At 49.3% G+C, this 24,358-nt stretch overlaps 1 protein-coding gene and 1 long non-coding RNA gene across 4 annotated transcripts in view; one reads left to right on the forward strand and one right to left on the reverse strand.

Moving 5' to 3' along the window:
* The window catches only part of Cables1 (Cdk5 and Abl enzyme substrate 1), a 110,830-nt gene extending 99,613 nt beyond the window's left edge, over positions 1-11,217 (forward strand). The window contains exons 8-10 of one of the 2 annotated variants that reach the window (XM_021150771.2): positions 5,329-5,435; positions 6,799-7,006; positions 10,083-11,217. In XM_021150771.2, the coding sequence (XP_021006430.1) occupies positions 5,329-5,435; positions 6,799-7,006; positions 10,083-10,223 (456 nt within the window). In that variant the 3' untranslated portion in view covers positions 10,224-11,217. The remainder of the gene's footprint in view (positions 1-5,328; positions 5,436-6,798; positions 7,007-10,082) is intronic. The other variant, XM_021150772.2, reaches the window with a different exon arrangement.
* Positions 9,382-19,855, reverse strand: LOC110284843. Of its 2 annotated transcripts, none has more exons than XR_002376989.2 (3): positions 19,764-19,855; positions 19,082-19,202; positions 9,382-9,478 (listed from the first exon to the last, which is right to left on the reverse strand). It is a non-coding gene; the product is annotated as an uncharacterized LOC110284843 (long non-coding RNA). The 2 variants fall into 2 exon arrangements; XR_002376990.1 differs by having other exon boundaries at positions 19,082-19,470; positions 19,764-19,793.
* Between the last annotated feature and the right edge of the window lie 4,503 nt (positions 19,856-24,358).

Genomic DNA, 24,358 nt, shown 5'->3' on the forward strand with positions numbered 1-24,358 from the left:
TCTCAGCTGACCCTCCTGGCTTCTCTCAGCTGACCCTCCTGGCTTCTCTCAGCTGACCCTCCTGGCTTCTCTCAGCTGACCCTCCTGGCTTCTCTTAGCTGACCCTCCAGCTTCCCTTTACACAGCTGGGTGCTCACAGCTTCCCACAGCCAGAAAGCCAAAAACAAGTGCCTTCCTTTGGATGCATGATCAGAATATGCAAGTGCTTCAGCCTTGCCCTGCTGTCAGACACAGCTGCAGGTGGAGAGGAACCTTTATCAAGCTAGTCCTATGGCCTGGAATTAGGTGGTAATGCACAGGGCTTCCAGGCCAGGAAGGGGCTGCACCCTGTTTTATTAGCTGGCAAATTCCAGCACTGCAAGGTTTTATAACTAGTGCATTAGACTGGTAGGTGAGCTTAAAGCATCAGCATGGTGTTTAATTTTTTTCTCCCCTAAGTCAGAAAGGGTGGCTAGCAGGGGCTAGGAATCCCATGCCTGCTACAGAGTCTCCCCATTCTCTGGCTTTATTACCATCACTGTAAGAGCAGCAGTCTCTTGGGCAGCTGGATGGCCCAGCCACCAAGGGCCATCATACAGCTCCCTCGAGAGAAGATAATGTCAAGTTGTCTGGGCTAGTCACACTTTGGTATTCAATAGCACAGGGACCTGTAGCTCAGAAGCAGTGAAGACTTCATCTCTCTGACACCTCCTAGGGTAGAGGGTAGCCCTTCTAGAAGAAGCCCTAGAAGATTTGAAGGCAGATGGCTACTCTGGGTGCTGTCCACTCGGCCTGATTATACATCCCAGGCAGCAGAGTGAGCAGAATACAGGAACGGCCCTCCAGGTCAGTGTCCTATGGCCATCAACAAAAACCAGGTGTCTGGTGGTGATGCCAGAGGAAGGAACTGAGATCCAAGTACTTAAAAGAGTACGCATGAGGCTACCCAGATGCTGTGTGGCAGAGCTGGGTGTAAAACCAGAGCTCTGGCTGAAACTCCCTGAGAAGCAGGAACACAGTAAGACCCAAACCAGAGCTGCCACACCAAGCAGGGAAAGGAGGTGCCATAAAGCTCTGCCCCCTCAGACCAAGGGTAAGGGCGACTCTTGGGAGGCTGCATTGGTACTGGGGGTAGAGGGAACCGAGGCCACACAGCAGCACCATTAGATATGAGCCATTACTGTGGCCAAGACTACATTCCCCTAGGAGATGCTGTGACCTCCTATGACCTTAGGCTCTGCAGATATAAATGAGATAACGTGAGGTCAGTAGATAGCAAGGTTGAGACCTAAAGTGACTGTATCTGTAGAAGGGACAGAAAAGACAGCAGAGGCTTTAAGGAAGCATTCCTCAGTCTTGGGCATCAGAAACTTGGGAAGGGCAAGGAAATCTCTAGAGACAGAGTAGCAAAGCATTTTATTTCCACAAGGACAGCCTACCAACCTGCTGATTCCCAAATCTTAGGCTTCCAGTGAAGTCTCTAGGACAGCCTGTAGTTGCCAAAGCTACCCAGATGGTAGGAGCATGTTACAGCAGGCCAGGAAACCAAAGCAGCCACTTCCTGTTCTCAGCTAGCATCACGCAGTAGAACTTACTGCCATTCTCTCTCTACCGTGTCCTAAAGGCATTTCGGTGCCCTCAAATATAGCCTGTCTGACCCCAAAATAGACTGAGGAAGACAGGCTAGAGTGACTGTTTCTGGGCCCTTGCCTCAGTGATGTGGATCGCCACAGCCTACAGCTGTTTAAGTTCACTAACGTTTAGGGTCCCTAACGCAGCCATCCTCTTGGATACTGGTCTGCTGGTCCCACCTGGCCTGTGGCCATCCCGTCCTTCCTGTAGGGGGAGCACCTTTTTCCAGGCTTCCTCTGCCGCTCACTCTGGAGTACTACCAACCACGTGGCAGTGAGATGCTGAGGCTGTGAAGAGAGGCGGCCAGTCATATGAGATGCAGTATCTACTGCCTCCCTGAAAATGGAACAGGGGCTTCTTGTTTGAGCAGAGGCTATTTCTAGGCTTTGACAGAAAGAACATTTTTACAGAGGAGCCTACACACACCTCAAAATGTATTCTCTAATTTGAGAAAGACTCAAGGTGGGTAGCATGGTGGTACATGCCCAGAATGTAGCTCTCGAGGCTAAGGAGGAGGATTGTGAGTTTAGGGCCAGCCTGGGCTACATAGGGATACTCAGGAAACAGGTGAAGCTCAAGTAGATGAGCAAGCCAAAGGCCAGATTGGGGCCAAGCCTTTTTATGTTCAGTACCAGGAACAGTTACAAGGACATGGGTCTGCAGCTAGAAACAAACACACAGTAGGTCAGGAATAGTACAGGATGTCCCTTGTGCCTGCAGGTGGCATCCCTGTGAACTTCTGTTTTGCCATCCAGGTAGTTGGAACATCTGACAAGGCCTGGGCTGAGGGTCTCACATGACCACTCAGTTGCCCAGACTCTACTCATCTCACTACCAGGAAAGGATCCCAAGCTCCTTACCCAAGAGCACGGGCTGGGGCCACTTGTAATGTGCAGTGCACATGCTTCTGTTGCAGTTCACAGCAAAGCTCAGCAGCCACGCCAGGCAGGGCTGTGGTTCTGTTGGTAAAGTGCTTGCCTTGCAAGCCTGAAGATCCGAGTTCAGCCCTCAGTACCTATGTGAAAAGGGCTGGGCATGGTAGCACATTTTAAATCTCAGATCTGAAGAGGTAGAAAGACAGGAAAGCTCCCTGAAGCTCCATGGCTGGCTAGCCTAGTCTAACTAGCGAGCTTCAGGTCAATGAAGGACCCTGTCTCAAAGAGGTGGACCAAGTTCCTAAGGACGACACTTGAGGTTGTCATCTGGCTTCCACATGTGCTTGAACACACATCCACACATATGTGTGCGTCCACACTTTCAAAGCAGGGTGGTGGGGTATTACACGGTCAGTTTAACAGACTAAGAATGATCTCCAAGCCATCTAGGGAGTCTTACCCTAGCTTCTAGCTTCTGGCCAGTAACCAAGCTAGCTCCCACTACCCAGGTAACTACCATAGTTGGGAATCTGCTACCTCTACTGCTGGCTGCAGACCATGTTGATACTGCTAGGTCCTGCACCTACAAGATAGACATCCAAAGCTAGTGAGCTACAACTTCCTAACCACTCCTGGTAGCAGAAATGATAGAAGTGCCTCCAGAGTCACTCTCTTTGTACCACAGCATCCAATAGGAAGAATGAGAAATGTATTTGTCACTGTAGCTACAAGGGTGTCAGGAAATATAACCAATAGCTCCTGGCCTTTATGATGGAGTACAGCTTCCCAGATGGAAGCGGAATGTTTATGGGAGGTTAGTCATAAGGGAACCAGGGCACAGCATCATATTGTAAGTTGGCAAGGATAATCTGATGCACAAGTCTGGCTCCTGGGCCAGAGGTCAAGTATTTCTGCTTTGACTTTGACTTGCTGAAGTTGACCACTTCTTTGTTTCTGTTTATATCCACACCTCTCTGTGACAGCCGCATGAGTAGGGAGCTATTCTCAGTTCTTCATTGTCTCATTAGGGAAAGACAATCTAGAAGATAGTGCTGGCCCTGTCTGTAGCTTGTCAAGGCTGGGACAGCCTTCTCCACCTCACGAGGCCTCAGTTTCCTCTTGTAAGATGATCTTGGCACATTCAGAAACTTCAGGAGACGTGTTAGGTGTGCTTTCATATAGCCCACATCCAGCCAGCTGCGAGGTTACTTTAGGGAAGGACCTGGGCCTATTGGAAAGTTCAAATGTTCATGGAAATTGAATATCCTGGCTTGGAGTTACTCATCTGATTTCTCATCTCACCAGATGTCACAAAATCATGAGCTGGTTTAACAGAATTGTATCATTGTTGCTCCAGAGAAAGAAAAAGCCATTAAGGTCACTTTGAACTGGGATATTTGTATAGGCTTTTAGCTGTCACCAAATGCAGTTTGTATGCCTATTGTAAGTCTCTTAAGCTGGTGTATATAGCTCAGTGGTAGTGCACTTGCCAGGGAGACTCAAAGCCCTGGGTTCAATTTTCAGCACCACCAAATCTAAACTCTCATTAAGAATCACATCAGACCAAATGTCCAGAGAAACCGACCAGCATTAGTCAGGGTGGCTAGGAAAATGATAGATGGGTTGTGCTAGCAGTGAGCCTTCCCTGGGACTCCATATCACAAGGGGTAACAGCCCCTTCTTATGGATAGCCAGTCACCTGCCTAAGGGGACCTCTGTTGTCAGCCAAAAGAGGCCCTTGGCATGTGAACTTTTATGATGAGCTGAGCCTAAATGTGTGACCCAGCAAAATATTAATTCAGTGTTAAATGTGCAGAACGCTGAGCAGGGAAAACCAGAACACTCCCAGAGGGCTCAGAGGAACCTGTCTCCAGGGACAGGCGGAATTTAAGCAAGGGACTGTTAATAATAGTCACTATTACATACATATAATGGAACGTCCCTCTGCCTCTGAGGGGAAATTCATATTTAAGCTACAGTTCAGCTGAACCTTGGAGCGTTAGCACTGAAGGAAGCCTGCAATGGGAAAGCCAGTATATTCTTTCTGCTTACAGGAGACGAAGTTAGGCTGGCAAGAGGGTAAGTGGGTAAGGATGCTTGCCACCGCGCCTGACAACCGGAGTTCAGTTTCCTGAACTTACATGGTAGGAAGAGAGAATCAACCCCCACGAGTTACCTCCTGCCCCACCCAACCCCCATATACACATGTGACATGGCAAAAGCAATCATGTACACGTGTACATACACATATAAATGAATGTTTAAAAGGTATCTGGGTGTGGTACTCACATCTGTAATCCCAGTAGGAGGAATTCAGAGTTCAAGGCTAGTCTTGACTACCTAGAGCCCTGTCTCAAAAATAAACGAAAAGATGGTGGTTGCCAGGACTCAAGAGAGTAGACAGGGAGATGCTCCTCTGGGGTGTGGTGGCGGTAACAGTTACATAACAATGTGAATGTGCATAACAACACTAAATGGAGTCCTAAAATGGTGAGGTTTTACGCAGTTTGTCACATTTTGCAAAAGCTATTTAAACAGTAGCTAGAATTTGTTGAGCATCTATAATGTGCAAGGAACTGTACAGAGTTGGAAGATGGGACCTGAGATGCTGGAGTCTCCCAAAGCCAAGCTCCTGAGTGGGCTGACATGGACTTAAATCCAGAACTCCAAACAGTCCCATCCTCCGAATCCTTCCCACTGTGAACAACAGACTGAGGCTCAGGCACTGGCCTGATGGTCTCCTGGCTGCTTCGGGTGATTCTGGCTTCTGGCTTCTGCTACAAATGAGCTTAGCATGTACTTTGTTAGTACAGCTGACCCATGGGTGCCTCCTCTGTTACAGACGACAGTGATTGACTACGTGAAGCCTTCAGATCTCAAGAAGGACATGAATGAAACCTTCAAGGAGAAGTTTCCTCACATTAAATTAACACTCAGCAAAATCAGGAGGTATGGAAGCCACATATGACCCTGGCCTTCCCTCCAGGCCCTTCCAGCACACACTGAGCTCATACAGCGTATTGTAGTTCTTCTTGTTCCTCGGGAAAGGAAATACAGTCATGTTCACTAGACACTCTTCCGCTGCTGGCTGGCTCATGTCTGGATGGCGTGGGAGAGCCCAGGGCATCAGGCATCAGGCCAAGCTGACCCCCTCGTTGACACAGCTCTTGGGGAGATGTTCATTGAGTGAGAAAAATGCTGTCTGCCTGCAGCTTGCCAGCTCAGTAAAACAGAGGTTATAGAAAGACCGAGAGGATGGATCTGGGTGTGGCTCTCAGTTGGTAGAGTACTGCTTTTCATGGACAGAGCCCTGGGTTCGAGTTCCCTCACCAAACAACCCAGGCATGGTTATACGGTCCTGTGACTCCGCACTTGGGAGGCAGAGGCAGACATCTGAGGTCAGCTTAGTATACATGAGTCATGTCTAAAGAAAATAATCCAACCAGAATGGGCAGCATTCAGATCCTGGCTTTCTGAGATGCAGGCAAAACAGAAGAGCATAGAATGGGCACATTAAGGCATGGGAAACTCCACCCACTGAGACATGACTTCAAGCCCCTATCTTTGAACAGCCACCAAAGCAGCCAAAACAGAGAGACAGGCCTAGATTTCCCAGACAGATGATTGGATGGGTTTGTGGTGACCCACGTCTTCCAGCCACTCACCCTGCCAAGCTAGAGAAGACTTGTATTGCGGTGTCCACACAATGCCTCCAACGTCACAGTGAATGCTAAGCACCACTGAGCTCCTGGAGGGTGTGCAGGCTTTACCCTGCTGGGTATCCTCACACAGTTCGATTCTGGCACGTTCCAAACCAAAGAGGAAGAAAAGTCGAGCACATGCTGTGTCCACCCATGCTGGCTAGGCAGCTTCCCCACGGGGACCAGGACCTGGCTCAGGTCCAGCCGTTTTCCCACCTAACTTAACAAGTGTAATCAATGACTGGTAGGTCTTAGACAGAGCACCTGAAGTTGTTCTAAAATAAGTGTGGCTCTCCTTTTTCACTTTGAGGAACCCCCACCCCACCCTCACCCCCACCTAATTTTGCTAGGGACTCAGCCATGAACTATGTCCAGTGGTGTCCTTCCATGTCCTATATTTGGAGCCCTGCCTGCCAATCATCCTTGGAAGTGGGGACCTGGAGCATTCTGTGTTTGTGTCAGTCGACCCACAGAGCCACAGCTACATGGTTTACTCCCACATCCCCTGTGGGAGTAAAATAGAGAAAATGCTTTCCAGATGCTGTCATAGTCTTCTTGTGGGTCCCCTGAGCCGTCTCAGGACTCCCTGCTTCCTTCCTGTCTTTCTCTAGCCTGAAAAGAGAGATGCGGAAGCTTGCCCAGGAGGACTGTGGCTTTGAGGAGCCCACGGTGGCCATGGCCTTTGTCTACTTTGAGAAGCTGGCCCTCAGGGGGAAGCTGAACAAGCAGAACCGGAAGCTGTGTGCGGGAGCCTGTGTGCTGCTAGCAGCCAAGGTCGGAAGTGACCTCAGAAAGCACGAGGTCAAGCATCTGATTGACGTAAGTGAGCTGCGCTCGATGGCTGTGGGGAGGCCCTGGCAGGCCGGGGACCTTAATGGCTAATAGAGATAAGAGCTGTGAAATCATTTGTAGAAGAAATGGATGATCTACCTGGGTAAGACTAAAGGGCCAACATGGGTCATGACCTAAAAACCTTTCTCAGCTAGCATGAGGGATAAAGTTATTCGCACAGCCTGAGAAGCCACGGGAACCACAGGGAGTCTTTGAGCAGTGTTACTGCAGGACACCTACCAGACATGCAGGTTCAATGGGATGGTGTCGACTGTCTTGTAAAGGCAAGCCCCACCCACTAAAGCAAGGAAACCCTAATCACCTAGGTTGGATTTACGCATGCCTGTTTTAACACAGAATGTATAGGCAAGCTTTGTGGTATAGGCTCATAACCCAGCCGCCTGGGAGGCAAAGGCAGAGGATTGAAGTTCAAAGACAGCCAGGGCAACCTAGTAAGACCTTGTCTCAAAATAAAGAGAGTGTGAAGAAGGATTATAGCGCAGCTGTGGGTTCCTAGAGGAAAGACTCTTACTGTGTCTGCTGTAGCACCACCCTGTGGACTGGGTGGCTTCACTACAGAAACTCACTTCCATAGTTGTAAAAGCTGACCAGGTCCAGGTCACTGGCTTCTTGTCCACTTCTTGGCTTGGAGGTGCCTTTTTTTTTTTTTTCTGAGTCGGGTCTCCTTTAAGGTCACTAAGCATATCAAGGCCACTAAAGCCATATCAGCCTCACTGTGCATCACTGGGACCAAAGCCACTAAGAGACACGAATTCAGTGCAGATTATCAGAATCCCATGGGGACAGAAGGAGCAGGAAGGAGTTGTGGGCAGGAGCCTTCATGGTAGTTTCCAGAAAGGGGTGCTTGCCAGGCAGGTGTGCAGTTAGGAGTGAGCAGCTTGAAGAATGCCAGTCAGCACTGGGCTGCCTGCAACTGGACAGAGGCCTCATTAGAGGGAAGGCAGGAGCTGGTGTGAGAGGGGAGTTCTGGATTGACTGGCTCGTGGTTTAAAAGCGTTCTCAGAGGTGAGTGAGCTAGACCCGGGAAAGGCAGGGACAGTTGATGTGATATTATGTACATCTGACTGCCCTACTGTTCCAAATGGTGCAAGAGAGTAAAGTAGGCAGTTAGCATATTGTTTAAGAAAGAATATTATTTTTGCCCACGCTTTACTAACTTTCAGAAATGGTACAGGGTTGAGTGTGTGCAGTCGATGCATGACATGGAAGTGACCATTGGATGCCAAACCCAAGCTGAGGGTCAGTAGGCTTGTACAGTTGTCCCTTTCTCCACTGGCTTGTCACCCAAGTACATCAGAGAACAGGCCCCCTGATAAGCAGTCTGTACATGTTAGGTTGTGCGCAAAGCAGGGTGATATAAGCTTACCCTGCCCTTCTCAGATGTGAACGGTCCCTGTGTACACCACAGGGACCGTTGTGTACACCAACACCTACTAGTCACCTCACTTGTGAGAGAGACTGCTGAAAGCCTGGCATCACACCTTCCTCCCACTCCTCCAGCTCATCCTGTAGGCACTGCATGGCCAAGCACAGAAAAGAGCAAATGGGAAAACACATTTGCGAAACTTTCACTACAAACATTTTCTGGTTTAGTTGTTGTTGATCTTATTATACACAATTTATAAGTCAAGCTTTACTATAGATCTACTATTGTATTACAGATCTACAGGATATGATACTGTGATTTCGGGGATCTACTCAGGGGGTCCCCAGGTAAAGTGGAGAAATGTTCATATATACACATACATGCTGAACTAATGCATCTTCAGAAGTAACACTAATACAGTTCTAAGCATTTTTATACTATATACATCTAACCAGAGTTCAGTGTTGTACCACACAGCAGAGGAATCAACAGTCAGTCAGTCAGTCAGTCAGTCAGTCAGTCAGTGAGCAGCAGCCTACCCTGAGATCCCTCCTGGTTACCTCAGTGCTGTCAGGGTTAAATATTTCATTAGTCAAACGCTGAGCTTAAGCCAAGACAGTAATCACTGGGTCTGTTCCTGATCCCAGAAGCCTGTACTATTGGGTGGACAGGTGAGGGGCTCGGGTCACTCAGCTGGTTAGCTGTGGGCCAGCCTCACGGGGACAGATCCTCCTCTCACGCCATGCAGAGGAGGCACTCTGATCCTTGCCACTGCGGTCTGACCTCGAAGCCCCACTCAGTTATAGCAGAATCCCAACTGGAGTCGGCCGGTGGTGGTGCACACCTTTAATCCCAGTACTTGGGAGGCAGAGGCAGGCAGATTTCTGAGTTCAAGACCGGCCTGGTCTACAGAGTGAGTTTCAGGATAGCTAGGGCTACACAGAGAAACCTTGTCAAAAAACAACAACAACAAAAAACGGGTCAAAAAGAAATCCCAGTTAAGCTTCTTGGACAATGGTTTTCCCATTCCTGTGATTGTAGAAGAGCGGTCTTGACCTCTGAGTTGTTATCACCTGTAAAATGGGCAGAAATGGAGAAATACTTTTAGAATTCTTAGAGGAATAAATGGTGGTGTCATGAATAGATAGACCTCTAGCCCTTGGGGAAGGTTTGCTGTCTTCACCACCAAGCTAAGGCAGGAAGCGCTACCTATACGAGCTCCCTGCTGGCCATGTGGCGGTTTGGTCATGTTTTTCTCATACTTGAAACTCACATTGGAATTTGGTTTTTACTGCAGTGGTGTTGGGATTGGGCCTCTAAGGGGGACTCGTGTCTTTCTTTGGGAGTTGATGTCTCTTGAGACTAGAGTAGCTTACAAGGGTGTGAGGAGGAGGCCAGCTCTGAGGCCTTCTGCACAGCATGGGTCCAGCCTAGCCTGGTTTTTCCCTGAGATGGATCAGCGCAAAGCCCTTACTCCATGCAGCTGCCTGACTTTGGACTTCTGGCCTCCAGAACCCCTAGTATCTTTAAAGTGTCTGATACGCTGTTCTAGCAATGAAGAGCAGATGCATCCATGATAACCACTCACTAGCTTGGTGATAGAAAAGTTGCACTTGGGGAAAAAAAAAAACCTATGTTTTTAAATGCAAAACTAAAATGGTTCTGTTGGCTTTGCAGAAACTGGAAGAGAAGTTCCGACTGAACAGACGAGAACTGATTGCCTTTGAATTCCCAGTGTTAGTGGCCTTGGAGTTTGCACTTCACCTGCCAGAGCACGAGGTCATGCCCCACTATAGACGCCTGATCCAGAGCTCCTAGCACTGGCCGCAGGAGGGCCAAGACTGCTTCCTGAGTGCAGTGGAGCGAGAGGGCAGAGGAGAGGCCAGTCTCCTCGCAGCTCTGCTTTCGCTGAGAAGCCCCAAGTTCCTGGAGACTTGAGGCTTGCTGAGAAGGCATGTGCTGGGGAGGATACAGCCAGAGCTCAGCTGTGCCCAGCTCTTCCTCTCAGGCACATGAGAAACTTGAGGCCGCCTCGTCACCTTCATTCCAGGCCAGTTCTGAATGTGTAGCATGATGTGCTGGGACAGAGGAGGGAGCAGAGTGCATGGGATTCCGGGATGCTGCTTCACGGTCCCTCGCCCTGTGTCGAGAGTGTGCCAACCTATTTTTATATCTGCCATCGGAAGTGCACTTCCCTGGGGCACAGGGGTGCGGGTGTGCAAGTGTCTGCGGATCACTGTTACACTCGACCCCAAAGCCAACGCCCACCTTCTATGGAGCTGACTTGTAATGCCTTCTAGGTAACAGCGACTCACATCCAGATTGACATCTCTGCTCTAGGAAATAACACTGTTTGTGAGACTGTACCTGCCACCCCCTGGACAGGGTGACAGTTCTCAGTGTAGGGTAAGTCACGTGCAGAGTGGTGCGCTCCGAGCTCCTGCTGTCACACCATGGGCTCCTGTTTAACCCTCTAGCTCTTGCCTGTGGAGACATGAGGGCTGCACTCCATAGCGTGTATTCCTGTGCTCTATGTTAGAGTGCATAATGAGCGCGTTTATTGTGCTAATTACATACATGTGTGTTTTATAAAAGTCTGTACTGGGGTAAGACGCATGATTGGTGTCTTGTGGCTTTTGCAGCTGGGACAAACTACATTTCAAGCTGTGGTTGAACTGATTGTTAGTACAAAATTGTGACTTGTCCTGAAGCATTAACCATGCTGTCACCTGGTGGTCATACAGGTACAGCCTTCTTGAAGAGAGCCTGTGGTCATGGAAAATTAAAATATTTTGTCGTTTTACATATACATAAATGTGTGTGTGAACATGTCACCTCTGTCGCCTCTCCACCCAGCTTCCCTGCTTCATCCCACCTTAGATCATAGTCGTGGTAAGGCTGCAGGCTGAGACCCTGTGAATTTCCAGGAGAAAGAGGAGGGGAAGAAGCAGGTGTCCACACAAGCATCTCAGCTCTAAAGGATGGCTCTCATTCTGTAGCCCAAGCTGCCTTCAAACTTGAATCCTTTTGCCTCAGCCTCCCCAGTGGGATTGTAGGCATGCATGCACGAGGCTGTCCATCCAACAAACTGGTTATTCGTTCAGCACAGCCTCGGCCGTACTGACTGCCCAGCCTGATCTCCAGTCATCTTCCTGCCTCGGCTTTCCCAATAGCCTGGACTACAGTGCGTACCACCTCTCCCAGCTCCTGCAGGGTGAGAAACTCACAGGCTTTTTTTTCAACCTTGCGGTTACCTGAATTCAGGCCTACATATTTTGCTATCAGATGTCCTTGTCCAGGTATCCGCTGGGTGGAATATGATAGCACATGGTCTTTATGCTTGCTTAAAAGTTCAGTCAGCTAATGTAAGAAACACATACTGTTTACAAAGCAAATTGGGAAACACTTAAGCTCCAGCTCTATGTCCTTATCTTCAAAATGCTCATGGCTGTCCTTTGCTGGCCTCTGTCACCATGCACCTTTACATTGAGTCTCCAGGCTCTCAGCCCCTCTCTCTCGGAACCTGCAGAGGACAGACTACCCTATAAACTGCAGGTAGGAATGGCCCATGCAGTTTCTAGGGACTAAGCTGGGAGTTGAGGGACCAAGTCCTTCCCTGTTTCTTGAACGCAGATAGATCTTCTTAGATTTGGGATGATTGGGTTTGAGTGACTAGATGGATTAAGACCTCACTAGGCTTTTTCCTTTTGAGCCCTATCATTACAAGTGTGTGGAGTGGGAGTCGTGCTTTAATTTGTTGGGGGTGGTGCCTTCATGAGAGTGAGGACATTGTAACAAGGGCTTCTTGCTCATGTTCACAACTCCAGCTTTCTGGGGGCAACGAAGATGAGGGGAGTCAGGGGCGAGCATCACACGGACTCTAGACACTTCCCCAGCCTTGGGTTTTGGCAAGGAGTCCAGAAGGAAACCTGAGCTTGTGCTGTGAGAAAGTCACAACATCATGAAGGCCAGTTCTAGAAGTTTCTGTGGCTTTGCTCTTTGGCCTTCATCACAAAGAGAACATCCAAGGCCCTCTTTCTCTACGCACTGCCCTGTACTTTCTTCAGGGTAGAACCTAGAAAAGCTCTACCCTTGGGACAACAGGGAGGTTCCCAGTCTGGCCTGCAAGCATGGATGGACATCTCTGCTTTAGTTAGCCCTGTATGTAAAGGAATGCAAAGAACCAAACAGAAAAGACTTTAACTGGGCCAGTTCCCACGCCCCACTGTACCTGCTCAGGAAACCCCAGCCAGCATGCATAGAAGTCACTTCCCTTTGCTAAGTCAGGAAATCTATGTCAAGTGAAAATATGGTTTGTTTTCCTCAGCCTTTTCTTTCTGATCAAAATTTCCTCAATAAGTTTTCTGTTGGCACCAACCAGCAGGCTCCACTTGGAGAGGTCACTTCACACAAATCAGTCCTTGTCACATGACTGTGAAGCAAGCCAGGATTGAAGTTCCTTCCCTTCCTTGTTCCTCCTTCCTGTTCCCACCATCCCAGAACAGCAAATAAAACAGCTCAGAGTGTGTGCAGCCGTTCCTTAGCACTCTCTGGCATTTCCTGTTCAGTGCTCAACTGCTGAGCGCTGTGCCCTCCAGGCCCTGGCCTCTGATAACTCAGGGGAACCTGGGCTTCCTGCCCCTTTGCAAATAGGCAGAGGGCAGGGGAGAGCTCAGGAGTGCCCCTGGTGAAGGAAGAAGTCTTTCCAAGCAGGAGGCTTGCAGGGAGCACCCTGAGGCCAGGGCAACCTGAGGTCCTTGCTGGGACAGGACAATGCTGCCAGGTGGGGGCTGCTGGGGACAAGAGGAGAAAGAAAACACCAGGAGCACAGATAGGGATTCAAATGTTAAGGTGAGCGAGCACCAGCTTGAACAAAGGCAGTTTCCCCGAGGTGCAGCTAATTACAAGGCAAACTGATAAGAGCCAAAAGAAGAAAGTTGGCTGTATGAGGTAAGTGTTGGGTGGTTTAGATGCTGGGACAGGTTACTGGGCACTGAAAGGTATATTAGAAGGGTTAGTAACACCATGGAGAGATAGGCAGGGCAACAGCATGGCAGGGTTTCTGGTAAGAACCAGCCCACATGGCAGAGAAGGGACTCTGTGCATGGGGAAGCTCCAGGAGCCTGCAGCAGCAGTTAGATCCTAACCCATTAGGTCCTATGGCTCTCCACACAGCCACTTGGCAGGAACACACTGTGTGGGGGTGGGGGTGGGGGGGCTAGCAAGCCTTTTTACCCTAGACAGGCCCATTCAGACTCAGCAGAAAATCTGAGGTACAGGGCTGGGGCCCCACACTGCTCTGCATGTATTAATGGCTGCTAGAAAGCAGTCCTCCATAAATGCAGACTAGAAAGTGACCTCTGAGAAAGAACCCGTCACCATGTATAAAACTGAGCTGAGAAAGGCATAGAGAGAATAAATGCACGTGGTTTTTGAAACAGCGAAGAGCGGTGCCAACCACTGGCTTTTCAGCCCATGCATCCCCTAACCCAGCCTAACACACACTGGACCAAGCCACAGTCATACCCAGGGCCCACACACAGAGCTGGCTTGCAGTGAGCCATTCTTGTTGTGACTTAAGTGTGAAATGTCACCCACAGGCTCGAGCATTTCAACACTTGGTCTGGACCTGGAAGTAGTGTTTCGGAAAATTGTGGAATGTTTTGGAGCCGGAGCCTCTCTGGAGTCTGAGGGTCACTGGGGGTGGGACCTGAGGTTCTGAGGTATTCTGATTTACCGCCTGGCTGTCCTCTGCTCCCCAGGGATGCCTGTGACCAGCTGCCTCGCGTTCCTGCCGCCCTTCCCTTCCTGCCATGACAGATTATGACTTTTTCCAGATCTTAAACCAAACTCCCCCTGTGGAGTTGCCTCTTGTCAAGTATTTGATCACAGCCAAGAGAAGAGCAACTTTTATAATCACCCTGGCCAGCAGTGGCCATGGGCACTGCTTGGGTCAGGCATGTGTCTCAGGCTGTCCAGGGACAATGGGGAATTGGTGCAGTAGAGGAGCTGTACAGCTGTGACCTGGTGGCATCATGGCTCAACCAACCTTCAGATTCTTGGCATTTTTCAGTGTGTCTCACACTGGGTTCTGGAAGCTTCCAATGGAAAGGCCAGTGGTGGTGGTGATCCCCCTGGTCAGGGGTAGGAACCTCTGACAATACAAATGCAGAGCCAAAGACAAGCTCCAGGTGCGGGCCCAGGCTGGGCAGCAGAGGTGGAAGCCCATATCAGGAAGTACAGGTGACAGATGGGACCCCCTTCAGAAGAGGCTCTGACAGTCACAGGGAAGAACAGGAACATAGGGCCCAGTCTATGTGAGTCTGAGAAAGTTACCATCTGCCTGGCAGGAGCGGGGCGGCAGGGCATAGTGGCGGCCATCAGTGAGTTCTAGAAGATCCAACAGGAGGCTGGCAGTCGGGACTCAGCAGATGGAAACGGCTGAGCTTAACTGACCATGTGCACGTGAGGAGGCACACCCTGCTCCGTGCAGAACAGAAACACACCGATGGACACCTACGACTCTGCGGGATGATGGAGCTTACTTGCATTCCATTCTTTTCTCTCTCTTCTAATTTTTGTTTTTGTTTTTCAAGACAGGGTTTCTCTGTGTAGCCCTGACTGTCCTGGAACTCACTCTGTAAACCAGGAAGGCCTCGAACTCACAGAGATCCACTTGGATCTGCCTCCCCTGCATGCTGGGATAAAAGGCCTGTGCTCCCTCCTGCCCCCAAGTTCCAGTCGTTTCTTATTCCCATTGCTTGGTTGACAGGAGTATTGACTGAAGCTTAAGGGACACAGGTAAAGTCCAAGGCACAACAACTGTCAGGTGGTTCCTATGGCAACGGTTATTGTTGCTTTGCTGATGTCTCTAACCAAGATTACCCTCCAGCAGCTGACTTTCCGTGATCTTGAGGACCTGTGCAATCAAGGGCTTCCTTCTAGTTGGTTACCCCCTGGTCCCATCCAACTGCCTGGAGAGCTGTCCTCCAGAAGCCCTTTGGTAGCACCAAAGGGCTACCAAACTTTGGTCAGCAAAGTTGTCTGTGGCTTTTTTCCCTCCATTCATTCCTATGCTGAGAATTGAGAGCTGATCTTTGACTTATGAATGCAGGGCTAGCAGGCTTTCAATCTCACTGGTGTCTGCACCTAGCACGTCCCTACCCCAGGGCAAAGCATTCACTCCTCAGAGAGCCAGGGGGAGGGGGTCAGGCCAGCTCTTGTTTCTACAATGGTATCTATGCAGGGCTTAACTATGGGCCACACTCACTGGAGCAGCCTCTTTTTCCTGTGAAGGACCCAAGAATCCCTTACAAACAACGTATCTGTGGATCTTAAAGCCACTACCGGATCCCCCAGGCACCCAGATTCCAAGAGATATGATAGGTCCCCTACTTGTATAATGGGCACAACTCAAGTAAGTAAGCCCCACCCCTGTAAACTGTCTCCATACCTTCAGAGTTGCGCCTCTCTTCCTAGAATACAAAACCCTCCTCCGTTTCCTCTGCTACCAGCCATGGAATCAGAGACAGCCTGACTACACAAAACCTCTCCCTGCCTATGGAGAGTCTAAGAAGAGACTCTCCATTCTGCCCTTTGGACCTGAATACTTCTCAGAGTCCCTACCATACTGTTTGCCTGTCTATGGGTCTGAGGCCCAAATTCTCCTCAACCCCCCTGATATCTGTCTATAAGTCTATATGCCCATGCCGTTAGTAACTATTCTAGTAAATCTCTTACCCAAGTGGACAGTCTGCCCCAGTTTCCCCCTGGAGTCTCAACCCTGAAAACCTATCATAATGATGCTAAAAGCTAGGGTTGAACCAGGCACCTTTACATTTATTACCACATGTATAAGACAAACAAGAACCTGACACAGTGACTGAAGCATCACCCCCACAGACGTCTAAGTCAGGGCCCAGTGGGAAAATGCTAACTGCTGCCCGTCTCTCACACTTACCCTGGAGAACCTGCAGTGGACAGGGAAGAGGCATGACCCCTTGTCACAGATAAGACCTTGCCACAGCCCACTATTAGGAGAGGGGCAACTTGGAAATAAACAGATATCACTAGAGACAGAGTTGCCCCTTTATAGAACACCTTTAGGACCAAAGTCTTTCAACCAGAGTTGTGCTTACAATGGGGTGGTTTGGGGAATGTATAGAATGGAAAGGGGACCTTAGATGAAGCCTCCATCTGTAGGTCAGTTGTACTGCAGTCTCAAGATGGTAGGTAACATTCAAAGGGATGTGTTGGCTCTCTTACCTTCTGGAACCTAACAGCCCACAGGTTGTTACCAGTGAAGCCAGCATTCCTGTAGAGAGTCTCAGTCCACCCAAGGCTTTTAGGTCATTAGCCCCTCAGGCCCTCCCAGTTCTGCTCTGCTATTCAGTATCTTCAGAGTCTCAAGACACAGCCAAGCTGTGGGTGAGCCTCAGGATGAGGAAGGAGTATTGTATGCAACCCAACTGAGGTACTTTTTAGTTTCAAGTTCAAATTTGATTAAGCAATTCCAGCCTGGCACAGTGTGGCCCTGGTAACCCTCTCCAGGTCAAGGTTGCTTGGCAGTCCCACTCAACCCCCTAATCTTCTACACTCAGAGGGATGTCTTTGTCCAATCCCACCTTGTGCTTTACATCCTGGCCTATGTGCTGCCCTCCGCTGGCTTCTGTCACTGGCGCTCCAGGCTGCTCTCCTCCCTGACTGCAAACCCAGTCTGCCTGTAACTGATTTCCCTTTTCCTCCCTGCCGACTCTCCAGGTCATCCCTTTGCACCTCTGCTTCAAGTCCGGTCTTTCTTGTCCATCTCATAGCCTTCCTCAAATCTTCTCCTGGGCCTTGGCTCCAGAGTGTCCTGTTCCCACCATCATGGGCCAGGCCTGTTCCCTTTCCAGGCCCTGTGGATCCTTGTGGGGCAGTGGCCTATGCACAGACAGTCTGGCCTTCAGTTGAGTTGAGGTTTTGAACCCTGGTGAGACCCATGGGTGGTAATTCCTACCTAAATGGGATGGTAGGCATTCCCTCATGTCTCCTGGACCTCTGGCTCCTGTCGAAGTTACCACCCCCACAGCCCCCACAGGAGAGGCTCGTGGCTTTCAGTCATGTACACAATGTCCCAAGTTTCTGGCCTTCTGGCTAGACTCCTCTCCAGTTACCTAGCAACAGCAAGATAACAAGTCCACTATAAGAGGGGCTGCTTGGCCCCACCTCGCTGGCTCTCCTCATCTCCTCCTCGCTCTCTAACCTCTCTCTCTCTCTCTCTCTCTCTTTAAGCTTTTACCTCTCTCTAAGCTTTCACCTTTCTTATTCTCTAGCTCTTTTTTCTCTTCCCCTTCTCCCTCTCTCCACATGGCTATGGCCGGTCTCTCTCTTTTACCGTCTCTCTTCCTCCCTGACTTTCTATAATAAAGCTCTAAAACCATAGACTGTCTCTGTTCATCAAGGCCCACTGGTGCTTGGATGATGGGATAGGCTTTCTCCTAAAGAGCTGTGTCTAATCTCCTGTCAGAAGGCCTTCCTGTGTTCCAGCCACAGATCAGACTTAGGACTCTCGCCTGCATGGGAACCTCTCTCCCTCTGCCCTCTTCTCGTTTCTCCAGGGCCGAGAGTGTCACCCCAGGGCCCCTATTCTATTCTCAGCTCCTCTGCTGTATCCAGCGTGGGATGCCAGAGACTAAGAACCTGGTACCAGGGACTGCCCTTTTTCCACTTCCCCCTGCCGTGTGGGGTCAGTGGCTTCACCCAGCCAGATGCCCACCCGGGACCGCATGGAAAGCATCCAGCAATCCTCCCGCGTCCACCTGCCCAGAGCACAGGAACTCTGGTGGGATGCAGGCATTCTCTCCCTCTCCCTACACCCACGTCCCCACAGAGCCTAGCACACAATCCCATGTCACACTCACTGAACTCAGACTGACAGGCTGGACACCCTGAGCACACAGACATCCATGGTCTCAACTGGACAGAATGTCCTTCACCTGGGAAGTCCCTACAATCCCTCATTGCCTTTTGTGGCTGGGTGATTTTTATAACTCTCTGAACATGGGAGCATTTGCTCCCAAAGGTCCCTAAAGTTCTCATGCCACCACAGACTGACCTCAGAGAGTCACCTAAGAAGGTGAACAAACTCACCAGGAAGCTTACAGTATAACTTTCAGTTTTTAATTAGAGACTAAATATGATTTTTCAAAAAGCCTTAAAAGGACTTTCCAGAGGAAAGAATGGCTAGAGATGAGTATTCATTCTCCAGACTTTTGCTCATTGAAAAACTCCACCTCTGGGTCCTATTTATTGTCCTGATAGCTGGGCTTAGAGCTATGGTTCTTACTGTGGCCAAAAAAGAAAAAAAGTATTAAGAAAAAAGAAAAGTTTCCAGAGGGGGCTGAAGAACTGGTCCAGCTGTTAAGAACATGATGTGCTCTTGAAAAGGACCCAGGTTCTGTCCCCAGTATCTATAAGGTGGCTCATAACCATCTAACTCCAGTGCCAAGGGATCTGATGACCTCTGCTGACTTCTGCACACACCAGGCACACATGTGCTGCACACACATGTAGGCAGAACACTCAGATACATAAAATAAGTAAATAACTAATCTAAAAACAGTTTCCAGAGGCCAGTTTACTATTCCAGACCAGGCCCTCTGGGGAGAATAAAGAGACATTTGACTAGTGCTTACCAAGTGTGGTCCTCAGAATCACTCATGGTGCTTGGAGAAGTGAAACTCCTTGTAATTCCAGAATCCTTGGAGGTGGCATCTGGGACTCCACAGCTTTTCCTGGTGGCATTTTTTTCTTAAGCTTGACAATCACAGTCATAGAGGTGTCAAGGTGTCATAACAAAACACATAGAAGACAGGCAAAGATTCTGATAGCAGCAGGGCCTCTCACACTTGTTAGAAGCCAGGGAGCCCAAGTTAGGATTCAAGATTCCAAGGAGCCAGGCTCCTGGCCCACAAATCCTATTTCATTCTTTTAAAAGCAATGTTCTAGAGAGTGTGTCTCTCTGTAGCAAGCTATATGGGGGCGAGTGGGGTAAGAGCGTTCACAGCTTTCTCTTCCCTGGGTCCTGGAGGGTGTAGGAAGAGGGAAACTCTTAGGCAAAGACAGTTTGGGTGCATGCCTTTAATCCCAACACTTGGAAGGCATGGGCAGGCAGATCTCTGTGAGTTCAAGGCCAACCTTGTCTACAGAGTAAGTTCCAGAACAACCAAGACTACACAAAGAAACCCTGTCTCCAAAAACAGAACTGTAAAATGAACTATAAATTCTAGCAAGCCCATATAAAAGACACACAATCCAGGTATTTTATTTACCAGCTGTAAGCCTGGGTTGGACAGGTTTGGAGCTATTCTAACTTACATCCCAGCCATGTGTCCCTTGTTACTTGCTGTTTTTGTGGCCATGTGCTCACGGTCCATCTCCTCTCATGGCTGGCCTCCTCTACTCTCTGATTCCTTTCGTCTTTCTCCTCTCTATGAAAAACCCGCCTACTTCTATTTACTGCCCAATCACAGGCTCTAGCCTTTTATTGACCAGTTAAATTAGGGAGCAAGGTTTACATGGTATCCATGGGCATAAGTGAGGATCAGATCTAGCATTTATCATTTGAATACAAGCAGCACCAGACTAACCCACTACACAAAACAAACCAAAACAAACAAGAAATGTTTTGACACCTAATGTGCCACAAGGGTGACACATCAGCCAAACAGAAGAAATACAATGGGAAATAGATCCTTGTGCCCTCTTGGTTGGAGGATCCTTTGTTATGATGTTAATTCTAATGTCTATAGAGCATTCAGAAGACACTCGAGATGATGCCAGCTTCTCTGAGTCCAGAGCTGCAGACTGTGCTAGAGACAGATGGATGGCTGAAGCCATGTGAGTTCACAGCAGTGCCACAGGAGAAAGTGGAGTGATGGAGCAATTATGAATGGAGTGACTGAGCACAGCCAATCACAGCTAACCATGACCTCATACCACAAAACCACTGCTCTAAAAACCCAGCCTCACCAAGAGACAAATATTGAGCAATGCCCTCATTTACACAGTTTACAAACAACCATAAAAAGGACAGCTGCATTATAGAAAGATCCACAGCCCACCATGGAACATGAAGCAACAGTTCAACCACAGCCCACCATGCTACACGAAGCAATAGTTCAAGCACTGAACCCTACCTGCTGTGCCCTCATAGTGCATTCAGGAACCCTACTTTCTCTTTTACTGTCTCTAAGGGCAACCACCACAGAAGGAGTGGACCCAAATCTTGAGAGACGGTAACATCTCATGACAGGGTAGAAGAGAAGGCATCTGGAAAGAAGAGGAGGTGTGTGGAGTGAGGGAGAGGTCACTGGGAAAGTGACACAGTCCTTAGAAGCCAGGACAAGGACTGACTCTTAGAAAGCAGGCAGCTGTGAGATGAGCTTGAGTCAAAGACAAGAACACTACTAAAGACTTTCACGAACACTATTTTAGGTGTGTGAACAGATCAGAGCGCTTGGGAAGGGTCAGGGGTGCTTGGGCCTCCTCAGTTGTCCATAGCCAAGCCTAGGAAATCAGCTGGAGGGTTACCTGGGAGTGATGTCCTTCTGTCCTGTGCAACATGAGGGCAATCGACAGCCCAATATCCCTCCTGATGGCACGTAGGGCATGGCCCCTTTGGCTTGAGGGGGTTAGGGCAAGCCCTCGCCCAATGACCTTGTTGACTACATTTGTATCAGGAGCCTGGTGGTCTCTGAGTCTTAGAAGACCAGGAGTCTGGGGCTGGTCACACAGCCTTTGCCAGCATGTGGTATTTTTGTCTGTGAGTCTTTTCACCTCTCTCATGGTACACTTTAAAGGCCAGTGCCAAAACTTCTCCCTGTGGAGTTAGGGGCCCCTTCTCCAACCACCTAAGTTTAGCTTTTATGTTGGGGTAGCTCTGGTTTAAAATAAAAAAGTAGGTCATCAGAAGTTGCTTACCTGCTGGGTTTTCAGGTCCAGACGAGTGTATTGTAACAAGGCCTTTGTAAGGCGTTCTAAAAACTGAGATGGATTTTCTTGTTTGTCCTGGATGATCTCTTGGAGTTTTTCAAAATTTACTGGTTTTAAGGCTACAGAGACTAGTCAAGAGGCAAGTTAAGAATCTATCCCTGGCTAAAATACCACCTAGGGAATTATAATTCCACCAAGGATCTTGTCAGGCACTGCCTCAGATCCCATTGTCTATGTTCCATCTGTTTGATGAGTTTCATCTGCAGGTGTTCTTGCCTGCTCCCAAACTCACCTGCATGTGTCAGGAAGTAAATTATTAATGAGGCTCAGAAGTACATTAGGGAAAGTTAAGCTTTAAGATTGAGTAACGTGCTGGAACTCTTTAGTGAAGGTGACGGAGTTAGAGGTATAGGAACCCAGTCTGCTTTCTATTTGAGAAAGTTCACTCAGCGAGAAAGGGACATGTACTCTGACAAGGCTATCTCTCACAGAAACTTCCCTTAAAGGAAGGACCGATGCTGGGTCAGGTGTCCCAGGGGGAGTGGGACTTGGAGGTTTGACTGTGGCCTTAGAGCAGGTGATGGGAAGGGTGGTGCCAAAGCAGGGTGATTGGAACAACCTTCAGCTGGCACAGGAGGAGGGGAGGGGTCTAGAAAGGTCGAGCAAGGAGGCTCTGGGGTAGTCTGGTGAGAAGGAGAAACTGAGGCGATGGTTTGGTTTTTCAAGGCATGGAGACAGGTCTGAGGTGGGAAAGAGGCAGTTCGTTAGCTGGGTTTTATTGTCATCTTATGGAAGTTTCATGGCTAGGAGAAACTGGGTTGGAAAACAAGAAGAACAGAGAGTGGGGTTGAAGTGAAGATAGGTAAGCATTTGGGCATAGAGGACCTCTTTCCATTTACCAGACCACGGGCAGTCTGAAGATCCCATAATATAATAGGATCTAATGTTCCACTAAGTGGCTATTTAGAGTCATTGTTCAATGGGTACTGAATCCAGACCTTAGTGTAGAGGTGTACTAGCTTTGATACCCTCAAGTCGATCTCAGTGGGGAGCCTGGAGGCACGACTGAAGACGATGTGTCCATTGTTTGATGGGATGGTATTGAACTATTCATACCAGCATCTCGAGAAAGTTCAATAATGAATACAAACCAGGCTAGATGTCCAGGTCATCAGGTAGATATCTAGGGGCTACAGGGAGTCCCTGTGCCCTTCTCTCAGCCTTGAGCAGGCTAAACAGACCTAGAGTGCTTGCCACAAATGGTTTTACGACCTAGGGGGAGTGGTCTGGCCACATTTGCAATTTCCTACAGTAGCTTTGAGGAGCAGACTGCCCGCTGAGCTGGCTTTGCAACATAATCCAGCTGAAACAAAGGATGGGTCTGTGGGTTTTCCCTATATAAATGCAGTGCTGAATATTAAACTCTGAGCCTTAATCAGAACCTTTGTCTTGGCTTCATCCTTCTCTCACACCTTGTCCTTTTTCATTTCTAGCCCCCCTTTCAGGTAAACCCAGTTTTCCATGGCTGTTGGCCGGCTACAAGTCCCAGACTCACCAGAAAGCATTTTTACCTAAGCTTAGGGTTTTCTGAACAGCTGCAAGAGCCTGGGGTGGGGGTGGGAAGTCAGAAACCACTTTCAGGAGGGAAGTCACTCAAGGGACGAAGTTCTATCTTGTACATCAGCTCCGAGGCTGGTCATAGGGACCATGGCCCTGAAATGCCAACCCCTTAGCCCAAGGAGGTTGGCCACACCTTTCTGAAATACTGGGGCCCTCTCCACCAACTGGAGGGAAAACCTTAGCAATGCTTCTGCGAGAATTTTAGCAGGAAAAGTGGAACTGTGCAAGTGGTGGACCTGTCCAAATGAGGTTCTTAACCCACGTGGCAGAAGCTAGCCCATGTGGTGGACCGAGTTGGCAGCAGCTCACATGGTAGAAGTCTGTGTGGCCCATAGCAGCAGGTGGCAGTGATTTGCAGCTGTGGTGGCAGAAATCCACAGTGGGGGCCCCACACAGCTTGCTGCAGTGGAGGGAGCAGCTGTGGCTGGCAGCAGTGGCAGCTGGGGGAGCAGCAGCTACAGTTGAAATCCATGTGGTGTACGGTTGTAGCAATCCGCATAGCAGTGGCAGGGGGAACCAGGGGTAACTGTCCACATGGCAGAAGTTGCGGCAGCCAGCGGTCGCCCGGTGGCCAGGATTCCCCAGCACGCCTGGAACTAGTGATCCTGGAGTCTCATCCCCGAGTCTCAGCACCAATGTTGTGTTAGAATCATGGCTTGTCTGGACAGATCACACCAGGCCAGCACAGTTCCTCAGGAGAGAGGTTTATTGGGGATGCGGAAAGGACAGAGAGGGGTAACAAAGAAGGAAAGAGAGAGGTCAGAGGGCTCTGCCTTTTATTTGGACTGTGACATAACTGCACCCACTGCTGCATGCAGGTAAAAGTGGGCAGGTGGACTAGGCGGACACTGGGAATGTATGGCGGTTGCCATGGCAACAGATGCATGGGTCCTTTCGTGGTCACCTGGGGGGTGATGCCACTGAAGTCGCTGGATTTGGAGGTGACCTGTGACTGTAAAGCTGGTTCCTGATGCCAACACTCACATATGAGCTTAACAGTGCTGCCCCTCAGCCTTAGGCCACAGGGCTCCACAGCTTGGAATGGCCCCTAAGGACATGGTACACTTGTTTCCTGCAGAAACTCCCCAGAGAGCCGTCAGCTCAACAGTGGGAAATACCGGCAGACACTGCACCCAGAGAAACAGACTTTGAAGCCATGTGTCGTAGCCCCAACTTTAAACCCCTACTTTAAAAGTCTTCCCTAGAATGTGATGCAATGTGCAGCACAGGATGTCGTCCCTTCTTTGAAACATGCAAACAAACGCTCCTGTTCTACTGCTAAACTAACTCAAACTTTGTCTCCTTGATGGATATGCTGGAGATTGGGGAAAGGGGGAACATACACAGAGGTAGTGAAG

This window comes from Mus caroli, chromosome 18 (genome assembly GCF_900094665.2).
Source record: "Mus caroli chromosome 18, CAROLI_EIJ_v1.1, whole genome shotgun sequence".
Taxonomy (NCBI): domain Eukaryota; kingdom Metazoa; phylum Chordata; class Mammalia; order Rodentia; family Muridae; genus Mus; species Mus caroli.